Consider the following 15,799-nt stretch of genomic DNA (forward strand, 5'->3'; position numbering starts at 1 on the left):
GGTGTGTCTTCCGAAGGGAATTCCCAATATGAGACACTCACTTTCTCCCAGACTGGGTGTTAATTCACCCATATTGCCAGCAATCAAACAGCTTCAGATTAGTGAAGTGTCTGCTTTCCCACTGCATGAAGCACCTTCATGGGATGTGTCTTCCTTGGCCAGTTGCACAGGCGGAAGAAACTCGGCACTGGTGGTCACTCACTACGCTGTGACAAGGTAAACAGTCTCATAGAGTTTGCAAGGAAGGTGAGGGTGAATGCTTAAACTCAGGGTGAGGCCCAGAAAAATCCCCATTTAATCATGCAGGGATTATGAGTTCAAATCTTATTATTTAGGTGCTGCTGAAGTCTTCATTACTGAAGGTCTGCAAGGGAATGGTGCTCACCCATTTGCAGAAGTTTTACAGCCAAACTATTCCCATTTGGGAGTTCACAGCATTATATACAACCTGAGAAAAAAAGACCAGACGGACTCCCAGCTGCCCACAACACAATGCTCATGAAATGTAGGAGTCCTAGGATCAGAATGACAGCCCTTGGTAGGCATATGCCCAGAGGAGAAGGGAGTGTGGTGTCTGCTCCCAATATCAGCTTGATACTATCCAAAGGAGAGAGAAATATGACAATGAGGACCAGATCAAAGGCAGCCACCTCCAGATGACTGGCTGACTCTACTCCAGCCAGCTGGAAGGGGGTTTAATGCTTTTAAAGCTACTTTTTATGTCATGTTATATGGATTTTTAAAACAGAAAATAGTATCAGTTCAAAAGCACATATTCACAGAAGATCAGAGAAATAATGAGAAAATATGCAGATTTTTTCTCTGCTGCTACTCCACATCTGAAGGCCTCTCAGAGACTGTCAGACCCAAATTCACCTGATTTAATGCAGATACTGAAATACCTTTCTGATCTCTCTCTGGGCTTGCTGACCCTCGTATATCATGGTATCACCTTTTTCAAGCACAGATGAGCAATGCCTTTGGCATCATAGCCAGCAACATTTTTCAGCAGATTGCCAGGCAGTTCATAAATGTTACTAATGCTCAAAAAGAAAACAGACTCCATGGATCGATGCTGCCTTTCACCTGGTCATGGGAGTGGAAAGCAGGAGATGTTTGAGAAAGTAGCAGTACAGGGTTTTGCATGAGATCTGTGAGTGTCCAAGATGGATAAGCTCCTGGAGATAGGAAAGTGGGGCACCTGCTGGATAAAGGGAAAATATATCCCATCACATTTGGGAAGGGGAAAAACTCCCTCAGTCCAGCCCTGGTCTGGTGGATGGGTGTATCTCTTGGACTCCGTGGAGTGAACACTGAGATGCAGTGAGGGTAAAGGCCACTAATGAAGCCTAATCTAATACTCAACAGAAAACTCCAAAAAAGCATGTGAAAAAAACAGCTCTGCTGTCTCTTTTTTTAGTCATTCCACTAATCCAATCGGGTGTAGGGGAAGCCTGGCTCTAATGCCCTGGGGCAGCAGCACATAGATGGAGGCACTGCTCACTGCCTCCACATTTGGGGATGAGCCCCTCAGTCCCTCATGCAGGGTCAAATCAGCCAGCAGGATTCCAGCCCAGTCTCCAGCTGGCCAAGCTCATTAGGCCTTTAGTTGCCAGGAAGGCAGTTGTGGCCAGCTGTAAGGCTGATACCCCATGCAGAACCTGCCAAAGGTCAGCAGTCGTCAGCTGGCCAGCTGTGAGTCCTCCAGCACGCCAAGGTCCAGCTGAGAGGAGCAAGGAGAAGTGATGAGCGAGTCAAGGGTTCTGCAGAGGAGAAAGAGAAGGTGGAGAAGGAGGAGTAAAGGAGGGGAGAAGGGAGTGAGGGAGGAGGTTTAGGATGGGGAGAGGTGAGCTGCCTGCTGCCTGCTGTGGTTAAGGCTGACTGCTCCTGACAAGCAGGGTGAACTGGGAAGAAGAGATGCTGAATTTCCACTGAAATGTAGCTATGAATTTGAGGTGATCCTAGGCATATTTAGACAAGCACTAGGAATAAAGATCTCGTCATCCTCCAAGAACTAATTACTAAAAATGTATCACTTTTAAGCCTTACCACAGGAAAAGAAAGAGCTTGATCTTTTCCTACAGGCAAAATGAGTGGTTTTCCACACAAGCAACTCAAGAAATTTGAACATAAAGAAAGCAGGATTTTTGTCTTGATGTTATCTTTAAGAGAACTTTTCCAGGTTTCTATGTTAGTTTTGCAATGTGCAAATGTCCCTTTTGATCTGAATTTAAAATATGTATTTCACTAAAGATCTCTGTTTGGTTTGTTAACAAAAGATACAAGAGACTTCACGCACAAAAAACCCCAAAGGTCAGCTGCCTCCCTCAGTCATAATTTAAGCCAAATAAGCATGGTTTTCAGAGGTAAAATACATCATCAGTTGTATTGTAAAAAATGTACAGAATTATGCTCTTCCTTGCAGTGAGTGATAGTCAAAAAACTTGCTGTAACACAGCTTCTGTGCTACATTCATTATTCTGACAGCATGAGACATCCCTGCACCTGCCCACCTGCCTGAGAGGCCACTACATGCTGTCCCAGACACATAGTAGGAGTTGGGATAGGTGGAGCTCAGATTTTCTAGACCACCACCTTCTTATTTATTTCTGGGTACAGCCTTCTTTAAATGAACATGCTTCATATAGAGCACAAATCTTTCTTTTCAGTTCCCCTTATTAATATGATTATTAAATGTGTAAAATCTGACCACAATGGTGTATCTCCCATCAGCCGTGTTGTTATTCCCAATCCATAGACTAAAGGTAGTTTCATGGTGCTCACTTCCATTCCTCACAAGGATTGTTGCACTTTTCAGCTCATGGGAGCTTTCTTATAGCTGTCCTGTAATTGTTTCCCAGATGAGTATAGTAAAAACCCAGAGCTTGTAAACTACCGTAGTAGGACTTAGGAGGCTACGGACAAACATCCCACAGACAGAATGCTACTCCTCACACTCTGAAAAGCTGCTTCTCAGAAGTATTGACCTTTTTGTGACTCTTAAAATGTCTGCCAGCCAAAGAGAGGTATACATTACCAACATGTGATTTGCTAGCGTTACTCTGCATACTTCATACAAGATCACTTGCCAAGGTCAGCACACTGCAGAATGAAATGCTCAAAGTTCTCTAGCTTAGCTCACTTTAAAATACCATTTAAAATCATCTGCACTCTATTAAATCCTAGGCATAAGAAGTATCCTTGGGATAGTATTTTGATTGAGAGAAGTGAACACTGCAACACTGCAGCAGCTTGTGAGAAGCCAGGAAACAAAACCAGTGATGTTCACAGTCTTGCATAAGGATTCCTACGAACAGCAGGTTCAGGAAGTGAACCCCCAGAACCAAGAAAGACTTGCATACTCCTGAAGCATCTGCAATGACAGGAGAGTGAGAATACCTAGTTTGTATCTCTGCATGACCGCAACTCAGGGGTTTAAAACCACTTTTTCTGCTCCATCATTAGTTCAGACATATCTATATACACAGAAAGCCCATTCTGGTCAAGGCTCCTCCTGAAATACTCTGCAGGAAAAGAACACTTACCTCAAGGCTATGCACAAGGGCAGAAAGTAATTTTGAGGAAAGCTGGGCACGAAGGGTGGGCTGGCCTTGCTCTGTGTCAGACACACACCCTGCTGCAGGCTCAGGCAGGCAGGTGCCACCTCACCTTCTCTGCGGCCCCTTATGGGACACACAGTCCCTCAGTATGTTACAGGGACAGAGCCATCCCTAAGCAAAGGCTTCTTTTATCTTTGGTTCAGAGACACTGACAAAGAGCATTCAGGTGATAACTTTTGGTGACATGACCAAGCTGGGCTGGGTTCAAGTGAAAGATTTATCAGAGGTGAAATACCACTACCAGGCCCCTTGGCCACTGAGTGCTAGCAACACAAACACAAATGGCAAATACGTCCTTAACCCGCAATAGTGAGGTGCATATTTCCCTTCCCACTCAGAGTATTTATCATATGAAACATTTCTGGATGCACTGAAAGAGCCCATCTCTCCATCTCATATATTGTTTTTCTTTTTATTTTTATTTTTTGTCTGGGGGGGGGGGGCGGGGAGGGTGGAGGAATTGGCTAAGAAGATTTTGAATTATAACTAGAGAAGTGCAAAGAGCCGGAAATTTTTCATGATAGATAGACTTGATTTAGTGCCTGGAAGGAGATACTTGTTAAGTCTGAAGATGCATGAAGATTTGACCTGGCTATTTCCAGAGCCATGTAGAGTAATGAATTTGCATCCTGATTGGTAAGACCAAAGTCATTAGGAGCAAATAAATCTGTATTGCTTTCAGAATATTGTGAAATATATCTCGTGGCTTGTGAAAGAGATACATGAGGTTTGTTCTTACTAACTTTGCTAAACTTGTCTCTGCCAGAGCAAGAAGTAAAATTCCCCAGCACAGCATCAGAGCTAGATCATACAGTTGTTTTAAGAGCAGAGTCACCATGCAATTTTAGGGTCAAATTCTGGAATACACAGTCCATCTTCATACCCAGTGAAGAAACATGAGCTTTGCAGGGGTGGATGGGAAAGGAAGGGGGGGGGAGGAGAGGATAGAAAAATATTACTACGAAATATTACTTTTACTTTTGCAGAAAATAAAGGAACCGCTGCCCATAACAGGACATATAGTGTGAGTATTTAAACTTCCACGGTTTTGTTGCTCCATGAGGGGTCTCAGAATAATATGCACTGGTGGAATAAGAAATAAGCTGCCAGGCCCCAGCCCGGCAAGACACTCCACGTGCCGGCTTGGGCCCGCCGTGATGAGGCGGGTGCCCCGCAGGCAGGAGCCGAGGGGCGACCAAGGCTGGGTGGGGGCTCCACAGGGATGCTGGCGGGCGCCCCGCAGCCGAGTCTCGCTGCCCTCCCCCATGCCAGGGAATGCACTTAAAGAACCAGCCGACCAGACAGCTCTCTCACAGCACGTTTTATTTGCAGCGGGGTTTCCAGGGCAGCGCGTGTGTCCCGAGCCGCGGGGTCTGCCTGCCGGGATGCGGGAGATCCCGGGCCGGGGCCCGGAGGGGCTCTTTGCCTCCAGCCCAGGAGGGAAGCGGCAGCCCAGGTGCTCCGGGGCTGCCCCTCTCGCCCGAGAAGCGTCTGCAGGAGGCGGCCCCGGCGGGCGGCAGCGGCCCCGGCGGCAGGCGCGGGGTGCGGGCCCTCCGGCCCCTCATAGCGCCTGGTAGGTCCGTCGGGGCAGCGGCGTCCCGGGCGCCTCCGGCCCCGAGTCGATGCTGGCGCCGGGCGAGAGGGAGTCGGCGTCGCGGAGGGACAGCCCTGGTTCCTCCGCCGGGGAGAGACGGTCCACGATGCTGGAGAGGCAGTCCAGGCTGGACAGGGCGCTGCTCTGATCGGCGGCGTACCCTGCGCCGAGGGGAGGGACGGGGACACGGCAGCGCGTTACCGCGGGGTGCGGCGCCGCCTCCCCCAAATGCCCCGGAGAGCGGGGGGTCCCCGGGCCCCGCCTCTACCCCCCAGGCCGCGTCGGGTCGAGTCGGGCTTACCGTGGGCCATCTCGGCGCAGTAGACGGCGTCGAAGCTGCCGCCTCTCGCCGACCAGACGGGGCTGCCACAGTCGGCCTGCAAGACAGCGAGGGGCGAGTGCCGGCCCCGCCGCCCCCGCCCAGGGGCCAGCGGGACGCTCCCCGCTAAGGGAAAGGGCCATAAAGGCCGGCGGGGAGCGAGCGAAGCAGCCGCTCCCTAACCAGGCTGCTGGCGCTGGGCAGCGCCTTCCCCGTCTCCCCCAGCCTTACCCCTCTAAGGCCGCACTAAGCGGGCAGGAGAGGGGACTCCAGAACCCCGGGGGCTGGGGCGCCTGCAGGGTGCCCTCGGGCAGCGCTACCGCCCCCCCCCCCATGCATCCCCGGATAGCCCACGTGCGTGCTCAGCGCAAAATCTGGGAAGGAGCCTGCTCTGAGGCAACCCGCCCGCCTTTTCCTAATGTCCGGATGACTTCGGCCCGTCCCACACCCATGGGACCGGTCCCACGGCGTTGACCCGAGGGGGCCCTGCCCACAGGCCGTCCTGGGGTTCCCACAGCCCTATCACTCCTGCCTCTCTCTTACCATCCCATCGGAGCAGCTGGAAGTGGGGCTGGTCGGTTCGGAGCAACTCTGTCCCGGCAGGTGATAGTAGTTTTCTACCTGTTCCCTCAAGAGCTCCTGGAGGCTCTCGATGTATCTGATGGCGTTTCTCAGGATCTCTACTTTGGGGAGTCTTTGGTTGGGGTTGGCAGTGGTGCATCTCTTCAGGGTCTCAAAAGCCTGGTTCACTTTCTTCAGCCTCCTCCTCTCCCTCATGGTGGCTGCCTTCCGCCGGTCCATTGTGGTGGATTTTCTTTTGCAGGCTTTGCAAGCCCACATGAGGCAGTGACCAGCTTGGTGGTGGCCAGTGGGAGCTCGGACATGCTCCTCTTCCTCAGAGCAGGCGGGCTCTGGGGGCTCGTGGGCGCTGAAGGGGGGCAGATCCCTGGGCTCAAAATCCTCGGGGAACTCGCCCTCCGGAGAGGAGAGGCAGGAGCTGTCATAGAAGAGCTCGGACGGGGAGAACTTGCAGCTGTCCATCACCTCCATCCCTGCTGCGGAGGCGTCAGTGCGGGACGGCGGCCACCGGCTCTCGGCGAGGCGCTCCGCAGCGCGCTGGGGCAATTTCCTCCGTAATTAGCGACCCGAGACCAAGTGTCCTTCGGCTGATGCGGGGGGCCCTTATATATACATGGAAAGGGAGGCTGGTCCGCAGCGGCCAGTCTTTATTAGCATATCCCACCACAGCCCCTGCCGGGAGCTGTCTGGGCAAGCCCCCTCCAGTCCCCAGGAGACAATTTGCTCCGCACCGCTCCTTTGGAGCGCCGAGAGATGGGCACTTTTCTAATGAAAGACCTCCCAAGAACTGCTTGCAACATCTCCGAATTTTCAACCAAGTCTGTGAATTTGCAGTTTTGGTGTGGAAAGAGGGGCGCTGGACGCGCACGAACCACTGACATTTCCTACTGAGCCCTTCCTCGTCCCGATGTTCCCATCTCCCGTTTCCCACGTTTCCATCACAGTTTTCCTCGGGAGGGACACCTCCAGTGTCTACTTGCATATCTTTACCTCCCGCAGCCCGTGATCCAGAATCTAACCTGAAACAATATAACTTTCTTCTTAAACCTAAGATGTGTTTATTTATCTCAAGGAGCGCTTTGTCCTGTAATTAAAGTTCTCTCACTAACGGCTCAAATTTACAAATTCGGGGACAACAATGCACAGCTACTTGTGGCCAGGAGAGACGGGGAGGGGGGAAACCAGATTTTACTGCTGTCGGATCGGGTCACAAGGAAAGGTACTCACAAAAGAAAAGCGTATGTGTTTGCTCCGAGACAAATCCCCTTCCCATTCTTTCTCCTACTCGTGTGACCTGGTGCTGCTAGAGACACAACAGTCAAGCAGTGGCTTGCTAATTTTCTGCTTTCAGGCAAACTTGTACCGTTACAGATGCGTCCCAGCTGCCAGTGCAACAAACCCCTCCTGGAAGTGTAAAATTTCTAACCCCGCAATCCCTAAGTAACTTTACACAAGTCGGGGACAAAAGCCTCGCAGAGCCCCAGCCGCAGCAGTAGCCGAGCGGAGAGGTGCAAGGGTCATTAGAGTGGTAATGAAGCCATTTAACAGGCATTTGCTAACGCGCAGGAATCCTTTGGTTTCATCCAGGTGGCTTTTGTAGCTGAGGAAAATACTATGAGAAGGCAAAGGAAACCTTCTCTACCTGGGAATAAAATTATGTGACCTAGGCTAACTCAAACGGAGAGCAAATGACCCAGCAGCGGTTCAAACGCTACGGAGCCGGTTTGTGTGCCCAGGAAAAAGGCGCCTTCAGTTAGCCTCCCTTCAGGAAGCGGTAATGTGGTGGCATGGCGAGCCGCTTGTCTCCGGGAGCCGCTGATTAAGTGAGCAAGGCAGGTAGGGAGTATCCCCTGAGAGAGATGCCCTAGCAGCGCACACAGCTGGGAAGCCCTCCGATCCGCACGGGCAAGGCAGAGAAAGGCAAGCACCTCGGCCTGGGCTGGGGCTGGAGGGAACCCATCCTTGTTTCCCCGCTACCACCACCCCCGAGCCCCCAAAGGCGGATTTCCACTCTTAGGCTAAAATTTTTCCTGAGAAGCAACCATGCACACACCCTTCTTCCTACGAAGGGATGCATAATTATCTAAAAGCTGGAGAAGGCTACACCTGCACTTGAGGCCATAAACGCGGGGAGCTCTCTTTGAAATGAATACTGTATGAAAAGCAGAGAGTTGATAAAGGAGTAAAGTTACAGAATGGGAAAGCTCAGAATTTCAGGCTTCTGCCACTCTGAGGTGCAGGTTGCTGTTTTGTTGGGCCACATCTGAAACAGGACAGTTCCTATTGTTTTCCTAAGACAGCATCAGTCAGGAGGGGTCCTGCTCGGCAGTAACTTGAACTCTTCACTGGGCTGTGGCGTGCACACACACAGACACACACGGACACATGCACACAATTTGATTTATCACGTTTGCGCTGGCTAAAATAGACGTGTTTACATATTTATGCTTCGTGCACAAATAAAGCTGATCTTTAAAGTGCCAGTTTCGGTTCCGATCACCTTTCTGGGTTGGTGCATGCTTGGTTTCTCTCCAAGCATGCACTGTAGATCTCCCGGTGCACAACGCCAAGCCCCTCAGTCCCGCTCTCCTGGCATGCAGAGCTTTAGCTCGCAGATTTGATTCTTAACTCAGCGGAGCTGGGGCTGTTAAGAAATGCGCTTTCCCCAAAAAGTCTTTGAAGAGCTGGAAAAATTTCTTTCCTTTTTCCTTGAATATTTTTGGGGAAATGGAAGAAAGCATCGAAGCATTTTTTTCCTGTCACTCAGGAAGAAAAAAAGATCAGTAATTAGTATCCCTTAAGGAGCCCCCGGCTCCTCTGGTAAAGTGATCTCAAAACAAATTTGCAAAAATGCAGTAGGCGAGTGGAACTAAAGAAAGGGGAGAGAAAACACGAACTACAAGGCTGGCTAATGAGGCTGCTGGGGAAGGGCGGGGTGGGGGGCGGGGGAGGATAGTGCTGCATTTCAGGAGGCTCAAGTCTCAAAAGCGGGAGCAGCTTTAGCATCAGACACTGTCTACTCCTGTAGACTGGTAGAGAGAAAGTGGTAAACGTGTCAGGATCCCTTTAAATTGTGTTCCTCACCCTAGCCCTCCCCGCTCCTCAGGAATCCCCATGCCGCACCTATTCCTGGAGGGATTCCATCCCGTGTGGGCACCGTTTGCAGAGCGTGCCGTTTTTTCCCGTATCCCCCGCCTTTCTGTTTAAGAGAAGAAAATCCTACCGAAACCATAAGTCACGGGACTGAGGGGGTGAGAGGTGTTTGCGGTCCCCCCGAGCGCACCCCCGCCTCCGGCCTTCCCGAGCGCCTCGCGCTGTGCCCGGCCGGCCTCCACGGAGCGCACACCGGGGCCCCGTGCAGGGCGGCGAGAGCGTGTAACTTAATGCTGCCGTCCGTGGGTGCCGGCAGCCGCAGCGAGGGCTCCTCCGTGATGCCCCGACAACAAAACTGTTTCCCAGTCGGGCTGGTGGGGCCGGGCGCTTTCCAGCCGTGTGAGAAACGTTTGGTTCCCCCCAGCGCTGGGAACCGTGCGCACCTAAGTAAACACATTAGTACCTGCCAGAGGGATTTGTGTAGAGGACAGCTGAAGAAGGCATTGGCCTCTGCTGGCTCCCCGGGACTCCCAGGAGAGATCAAAGGGACACGAGGGGGTTTTTAGCAGCCTTGAGACTGGGAAAAGTTGCTAGTTCCTGCTATCGGAGGGACGTCCCAGCGAGCACATGGTTCAATTATTCAACCTCCACCCTCCCTGCCCCCTACACCCATACCTAGCTCATTCTCCACAGAAAGACGGAAACTGTGGAAAAATCTGTCCCCAAAGCAGCAGTGGTCCACGCAGGAATTCTCCCGTGGAAATAGCTGCTGTGTTGCCTCTTGACCGCCTTGACTTCCACCTCAGAGAATGAGCTAAGCCTGCTGCTGGCTGTCCGCTTCCCTCCCTGGATTGCGGCCGATTTTACCGAGGAAAATAAAGATATACAATATAAAAACCAAAACAAATCAATCAAGAAAACCCAACAAAACAAAATAAAATAAAAACCCAAAACCTCAAACTAAAAGCAAGGCTTTAAACACTAGGTCGCGTCACTTCAGAGAAAAGCGGTGTCAAGGCGGCAGCACTGCAGACAGGCACCCCATCTTCCCCCACTTCCCCTGCCTTGCCCCCATCGCTCCCGGTCCCGCAGGCACCTCGGGCGGGCGGCGGAGCTCTGCTACGCCGGGCCGGCGGAGCCCCGCATCCCTCCGCTCCTGAGGGAGCGAGCAGGTGGTTCCCAGGGGAGCGGAGCAGGTAGAGGCGAGGGGGCCTGCGTTGAGCGTGGGATTTTCAGCCCGCAGCGGGGAGGAGGGAGCGGCAGGAGCACTTGCATTTGCGTAAAAACTTCGATGACTTTGTACGTGGTCCCTCCGGAAAAAGACTTCATTAAATCACAAACCTCTTGTCTTTTCCCAGTTATTGCCCTTTGATTTTGAGATTCCAGGGCCCTGTTTGCTTTGGCTGGGGACTTAAGTAAAGATTATCGTTATTAATATCTAACACAAACATTTTAATTGCAAACACACTGACGACCTTCACTGGGAAGCCCGGCATGTCAGCTGCAGCCGCGGGGGTCACGGAGAGTCTCTTCGGGAGGTATTTTCTTTATTTAATGAAAAAAACTCTCCTTTAGGCAAACTTACTCCAAACAATCGCTCAAGTTACCCTGCTGCTGGAGGAGGCACTGCCGTGGGGGTCCTACCGGGCGGACGGGCGGCTTGTTGAGGTGAATGCCCGGCTGCAGGCAAACCTGACAGTCGGTTGCCCCGGTGTCGGCGCGGCACTGTGGCTTTGAGGGGTGGCTCAGCACGGCTCCTGCCCTGATGCGGGCAGCGGGTCCCGTGGGGCTCGAATCGCCGTGTGAACTGTGTGTAGCCCTTCCCGCGGACCCAGCGGGGTTTGAAACAAATTAGGAAGGAAGGCGACGAGCTACTAACCCGATCGGATATACTCTCTGGCTGGGCAAGTGCCTTCGCTATAGAAGCGAGCTATATGGTCTCCTCTCTCGCACCAGGTCGCAGAGGCGGCATGCAGGGATCCGCGGTCCCCGATGCGCCGCTTTCTGAAGAGTCCGAGGGTTCCCCGAGGCAACGGGGTTTAATTTGAAAGGAGAAAAAAGGGGGAAACTGTTGCATTACCATGCCCACCACACTGTCCCGCCGCAATTACTCCTTACAACGGGGTATCTCATTAGAGAGCAATTAGAGCTAGCACATGACTGGTTTAAAAACCCGGCTGGCCACAGCGACACAGAAAGGGTGGTAAGAAGGCACGGTTGATTGGAGAGCTAGCTCTCAGGGCAGGCTCTGCCTAGAGCTTCCACCTCGGGCGGGCTTACCCTCGCCCGAGATGGCCAGGAACGGGGAGACCTTCCCGAAACGCGACTGTGACCTTTCAAAAAAACAGAAAAAAAAAAGAATAAATCAAGGGCTAAAGTTGACGAGGAGAGCGCACGCAGGTAGAGTTGAAGTGTCCTCTGTTTACTTGTGCAGGCTCTCCGGCGAGCCCCGTGTGTGTGCCAGGGGCAGAACGCGCTGTTCCCTGGTGGTCGTCCCTTCCCGGGGGCACAATCTATTACAAACCGTAACGCTCTGAATGTGAGCAGCTCCGTTCCACCATCCTCAGAGAGGCTGTGTTTTTTTACATCACTGAGTGAAAGGCTTCATATGCTGTTACCCCCCCACCTCTAAACCCTTTCGGTCACTTAACTCTTTCCTCCCCGAAGGACCCCGTTCCCTTCTCCCTCAGGCTCAAGGAAGTCAAGGGGAGTTACCTTTCCTGGGAAGAAACCACAGCTCCAGAGGGAGCGGGTTCCTGTCACAGCCACTTGCTGCCCCGTTAGTGCAGCAGGCCCGTCATTTTTGCCGCAGACAAGCCCTTGCGTTCAAGTCCTTGGTGCCGAGAGAAGGTGAGACACACTGAGCCTCTCCCAGCTCAAGAACCGGGGCAGGAGCCCGGGGCGGGGGGGACGGGCGGCGGTATCTTCTTGCATGCCTAGTTTCTAACCTCACCTTCCACGTGCAGGGCAAGGCCGACGAAGCCTGGCAAGGTACTCGAGCGGCACGGTTGGACATTTTAGGGGAGCAGTATCGCTTTCCAGGGGGACGTGCGTTCTGCAAGCACGGCGAGGAACCGGAACACTGCGGGCGGCCGGAGAGGCGGCGGGTCCTGCCCGTACACCCACCCGTGCCCGCCCGGGAGCCCACGGGGAGTGGGTGATTCACACCGCGGGTGCGGCCCTAAAGAGGGAGAGACGGTCCTTAGGGGAGTAAACGAAGGAAATATCTGTCCCGTGTGCTGCCTCCAGTCACATGGGTCGTGCTTCTGCTACGTGGGTCTGACTCTTCTGGCCTTCGTCTCGCTAAAGTCAGTGGTGGGTTTTAACTCCAGGATCGGGTTATTTTATGAAATTACGGGGAGGGGAGGAAAACACTAACACAAAGAGCTTTATTTTACAATCCAAGAAATCCATCTGTTCTTATATACAGTATCACATTCCACCATTTAAATATATATGTTATGTTTACAAAAGAAAAGACAGTACTGAAATTATTTACAGGAACGAAATGAGGCGGGAACTCTTTAAATATGACTCACACGAAAGGCAACCAACAGCTTCACTCAGACAGGAATGAACTTCCCGGTGAGTCTCAGACAAAGCGGATCACCGGTACACAGGTAAGTATCTTAAATTTTAAAAAAAAGGGAAAAAAGAAAAAAAGGGGGGAAAAAAGGAAGGGTGGTCTATGCAACACAATTTAAAGAAAACAAAATTCGGGAAAAGAAAGAAGGCAAGGGGTAAGCCTGGCTCGAGTCAGTGGGAGCCATTTTCTTTGGGGTGGGTGTACCTCGATTCGATCTTAAAAAGGCCCCTGCTTGGGCTTTCCACTGTGTGAATTTGCTTCGTTTCTTAGTTTAGAGGAAAGAGGGTGGGGGCTCCGTCTCCGTTAAATATACTACCACAAAACCGGGTTTATTTCTCCACCGCTTCCTCCGCGCTGGGCAGTTTGGGCTCGTCGGAAGAAATACTGTCCACTATTGAAGAGAGGCAGCGAAGGCTGCTGGAGGCCGACGACTCGACAACGGAGACGCCTGCTCAACGAGAGAAAAGGCATTAAAGAGCAGACCGCTCCTCCTCGCCGGGCCTGTGGCGCGGGGCTCGCGGCTGCCGGAGGGCCCGGGCAGAGGAGGGAGCGTGGGAGCCGGAGCGCCGGGGCCGCGGCCGTCGGGGCGGGGGAAGGGGGCTCGGGCCCGCGGCCGGAGGGCGAGCAGGGCCGGCAGGGCTGCGAGCGGGGCCCGCGGGGTGAGTTACCTTCCTTGGGGCTGACTCCTAGGGCTCGGGAATGGTCAGAAACGCTTTGCCAGTCGGAGCTGCAGGTGCTCAGGAAGTCCGAACTGGGGATCTGCGGCACACAGGCGGGGGCGGGAGCGGGGAGACACGGGGAGAGGACGGGTGTTAGAGGGGCGGCCGCGGCTCCCCGGGCCGGAGCGGGCAGGCAGACCTCTGGAGGCCCGAGGACTGGCAGGTTCCCCGAGGAGTGCCCGCCGGCCCTCCCGGCCCCCGCAGCGGCCTTGCCGAAGAGGAGGAAGAGGGAGGGGACGGCGTGGCGGCGCTGCCGTGGCGGCGGAGGGGCCAAGCGGCAGTGCTTACATTTCCCTGCTTGGGGCTGAAGCTGAAGGGGTCCCCCCCGATCTCCTGCATTTTCTCCTGCTGATCCAGCCTGTGCAAGAGGTCCTGCAGCCTCTCGATGTAGCTGATGGCGCTCCTCAGTATCTCCACCTTGGGCAGCCTCTGGTTGGGGTTCGCCACAGTCCGCCTTTTCAGAGCCTCGAAGGCTTCGTTGATCTTCTTCAGCCTTCTCCTCTCCCGCAGGGTGGCTGCTTTCCGTCTGTCCGTGGGAGCCGACTTTCTCTTGCAAGTTTTACAAGCCCAGATCAAACACTGGCCGGGGAAGTGAGGGGGTTGTAGTCCCGGGGGTGCCAGCACATGCTCCTCTCCGCTGCTGTCACTGCCAGCCTCTGGCTGCATTTGGTCCTGACATGGAGACAAGGTGCCATCGCTGCCTGGGTACAGCGGGGATCCCTCAGCCATCTCCAGCTGCTGCAGGGCTCCATTCTCCCCGTCCAAGTAGAAGAAATAGGAGCCAGTTTCAAAAAGGTCCATCATGCTGTCCCTCGGCCTCTGCCTGCTTGAGTTGGGTGGCAGTCTCAAAAACACCCCGAGGAACAACCCAGATGGAATTTAATTAGTGCAGTGACATAAGTCCCCCCTGCTTTATATAGGAGCTGCTGAAACCCTATCCAACTTTTAGCTGTCGCGGTGTATCACCCTCCAAAACTGATTCCAGCCAGTCTCCCGGGCGCTGTCCTGAGAACATCTCCTGTTTAGAAGGGGGGGGGGGGGGGGGGGGGGAGGACGGGACGGGACACGAGAGGTGGGAGACAAATCAGAAAAAAAAAATTTAAAAAGAACAAAAACAACCGTAAAAAAAATACAACCCAACGTTCCACCCTCCTCCGAAAGCCCGTGAGTTCGGGGTGCAGCGAAGGGACGCGAGGTGGGGGCTCGGGAGCAGTGGCCCGGCGCGGCGGGCGGCCCCGGCCCCGCTGCCGGGCCCTCGGGGGCGCAGCTGGAGGACAAAGGCGCGGGGCTGCGCAGGGAGCCCTCCCCCAGCCCATCCTCACACCCCCGGCGCACGCTCCCTGCCCGGGGCTAAGTATAGATCTATAAGGAGAGATTTCAAAGGCAGCCATTACTTTCCAAATAGGCGGGTTAATATTTTCAGAAGAAGCCCCTGCTATTTTGCCCCCTCCCCGCCCCCTTCCCCTTGAAGCATGCCATTCCTGTGACCCAAGCCACTCGGGCCAGCCCAAGGTTAGGAGCCAAGCTCGCTGTTCCTCCACACATGGGGAAGGTTGCCAAGGCAGAGCTGGGCTGCGATGATGAGGCACCCACAGACAGTGCCCCTCGGCTTAGCCTTTCAGTCTGAACTTTCCCACGTTGCCCATGAGGTGACAGGAGTGATTCCAGGTGACTGGGTTGCAGTGTGACGGGGCATCTCTGGACAGCCCTTGTCCTTGACGCTGTTTAGTGCAAGCAAAGCCCAGGCATATGGTTTAACTGAAGTTTAATCCCTTGGGCCTGGCAGGGTATACAGAGCTTCCTAGACTCTGAGACAGAAATGGAGCTTGTGATCACCCTCTGTTAGCTTATACTGTAATGTCACATCATGTCTGGAACTGTCTGACATAAAGAAAGAGGATGGGGAAAACGGCTGCTTTGCCTCTTTTCCTGCACTGCCTTGTGTTCTTTAAGTACCATGTAATGTTTTTATGCCCCTGTAAATATATATATATATATATGTGTGTGTGTGTATATGCATATGTATATATATATGTGTGTATATGCATGTGTCCATATCTCTAGGCACACACACATGCATATGTATGTATATTTATGTGGATAAGTAAGTGCATTCCTGTGTGCTTATGTGTATACTCACATGTAAGCTTTTTATAGAAACAATAATACATGAAGATGAAGCACCTGCAATGGTCTTATAGCTCTCAAATGTAGCTCCAAACTTCATCTTTCTGAAGGCAAATGTAGCAGTATTGTTCATTTCTCTAAAGGTAAAATGAAATTAATCGT

The 15,799-nt window shown here is 52.9% G+C and overlaps 2 protein-coding genes across 3 annotated transcripts; both read right to left on the reverse strand.

Moving 5' to 3' along the window:
* Positions 1–4,972: 4,972 nt before the first annotated feature.
* MYF5 (myogenic factor 5) lies at positions 4,973–10,177 on the reverse strand. Of its 2 annotated transcripts, none has more exons than XM_082280801.1 (4): positions 9,669–10,177; positions 6,077–8,868; positions 5,516–5,591; positions 4,973–5,375 (listed from the first exon to the last, which is right to left on the reverse strand). In XM_082280801.1, exons 2-4 carry the CDS (start codon positions 6,581–6,583, stop codon positions 5,182–5,184), a joined length of 777 nt encoding a protein of 258 aa, XP_082136927.1. In that variant the 5' UTR covers positions 6,584–8,868; positions 9,669–10,177; the 3' UTR covers positions 4,973–5,181. The 2 variants fall into 2 exon arrangements, with proteins under 2 accessions (XP_082136927.1, XP_082136926.1); XM_082280800.1 differs by having other exon boundaries at positions 9,236–10,177.
* A 2,396-nt stretch (positions 10,178–12,573) lies between these two features.
* MYF6 (myogenic factor 6) lies at positions 12,574–14,775 on the reverse strand. The gene is made up of 3 exons (XM_082279869.1): positions 13,799–14,775; positions 13,460–13,550; positions 12,574–13,239 (listed from the first exon to the last, which is right to left on the reverse strand). The coding sequence occupies exons 1-3, from the start codon at positions 14,312–14,314 to the stop codon at positions 13,121–13,123; spliced, it is 726 nt and encodes a 241-aa protein (XP_082135995.1). The 5' UTR covers positions 14,315–14,775; the 3' UTR covers positions 12,574–13,120.
* Positions 14,776–15,799: the final 1,024 nt, after the last annotated feature.

This window comes from Coloeus monedula, assembly GCF_965178545.1.
Source record: "Coloeus monedula genome assembly, chromosome: 4".
Taxonomy (NCBI): domain Eukaryota; kingdom Metazoa; phylum Chordata; class Aves; order Passeriformes; family Corvidae; genus Coloeus; species Coloeus monedula.

Excerpts from the sequence above, each read along its gene's own strand:
- MYF5 (XM_082280801.1), bottom strand. The coding sequence starts at position 6,583 with ATGGAGGTGATGGACAGCTGCAAGTTCTCCCCGTCCGAGCTCTTCTAT. Across the intron at positions 5,592-6,076 it reads CCAGCTGCTCCGATGGGATG|GCCGACTGTGGCAGCCCCGT; the intron begins GTAAGAGAGAGG and ends GCTGTCTTGCAG. Across the intron at positions 5,376-5,515 it reads CTGCGCCGAGATGGCCCACG|GGTACGCCGCCGATCAGAGC; the intron begins GTAAGCCCGACT and ends CCCTCGGCGCAG.
- MYF6 (XM_082279869.1), bottom strand. The coding sequence starts at position 14,314 with ATGATGGACCTTTTTGAAACTGGCTCCTATTTCTTCTACTTGGACGGG. Across the intron at positions 13,551-13,798 it reads TCAGCCCCAAGCAGGGAAAT|ATCCCCAGTTCGGACTTCCT; the intron begins GTAAGCACTGCC and ends TGTGTGCCGCAG. Across the intron at positions 13,240-13,459 it reads AGGAGTCAGCCCCAAGGAAG|GCGTCTCCGTTGTCGAGTCG; the intron begins GTAACTCACCCC and ends CTCGTTGAGCAG.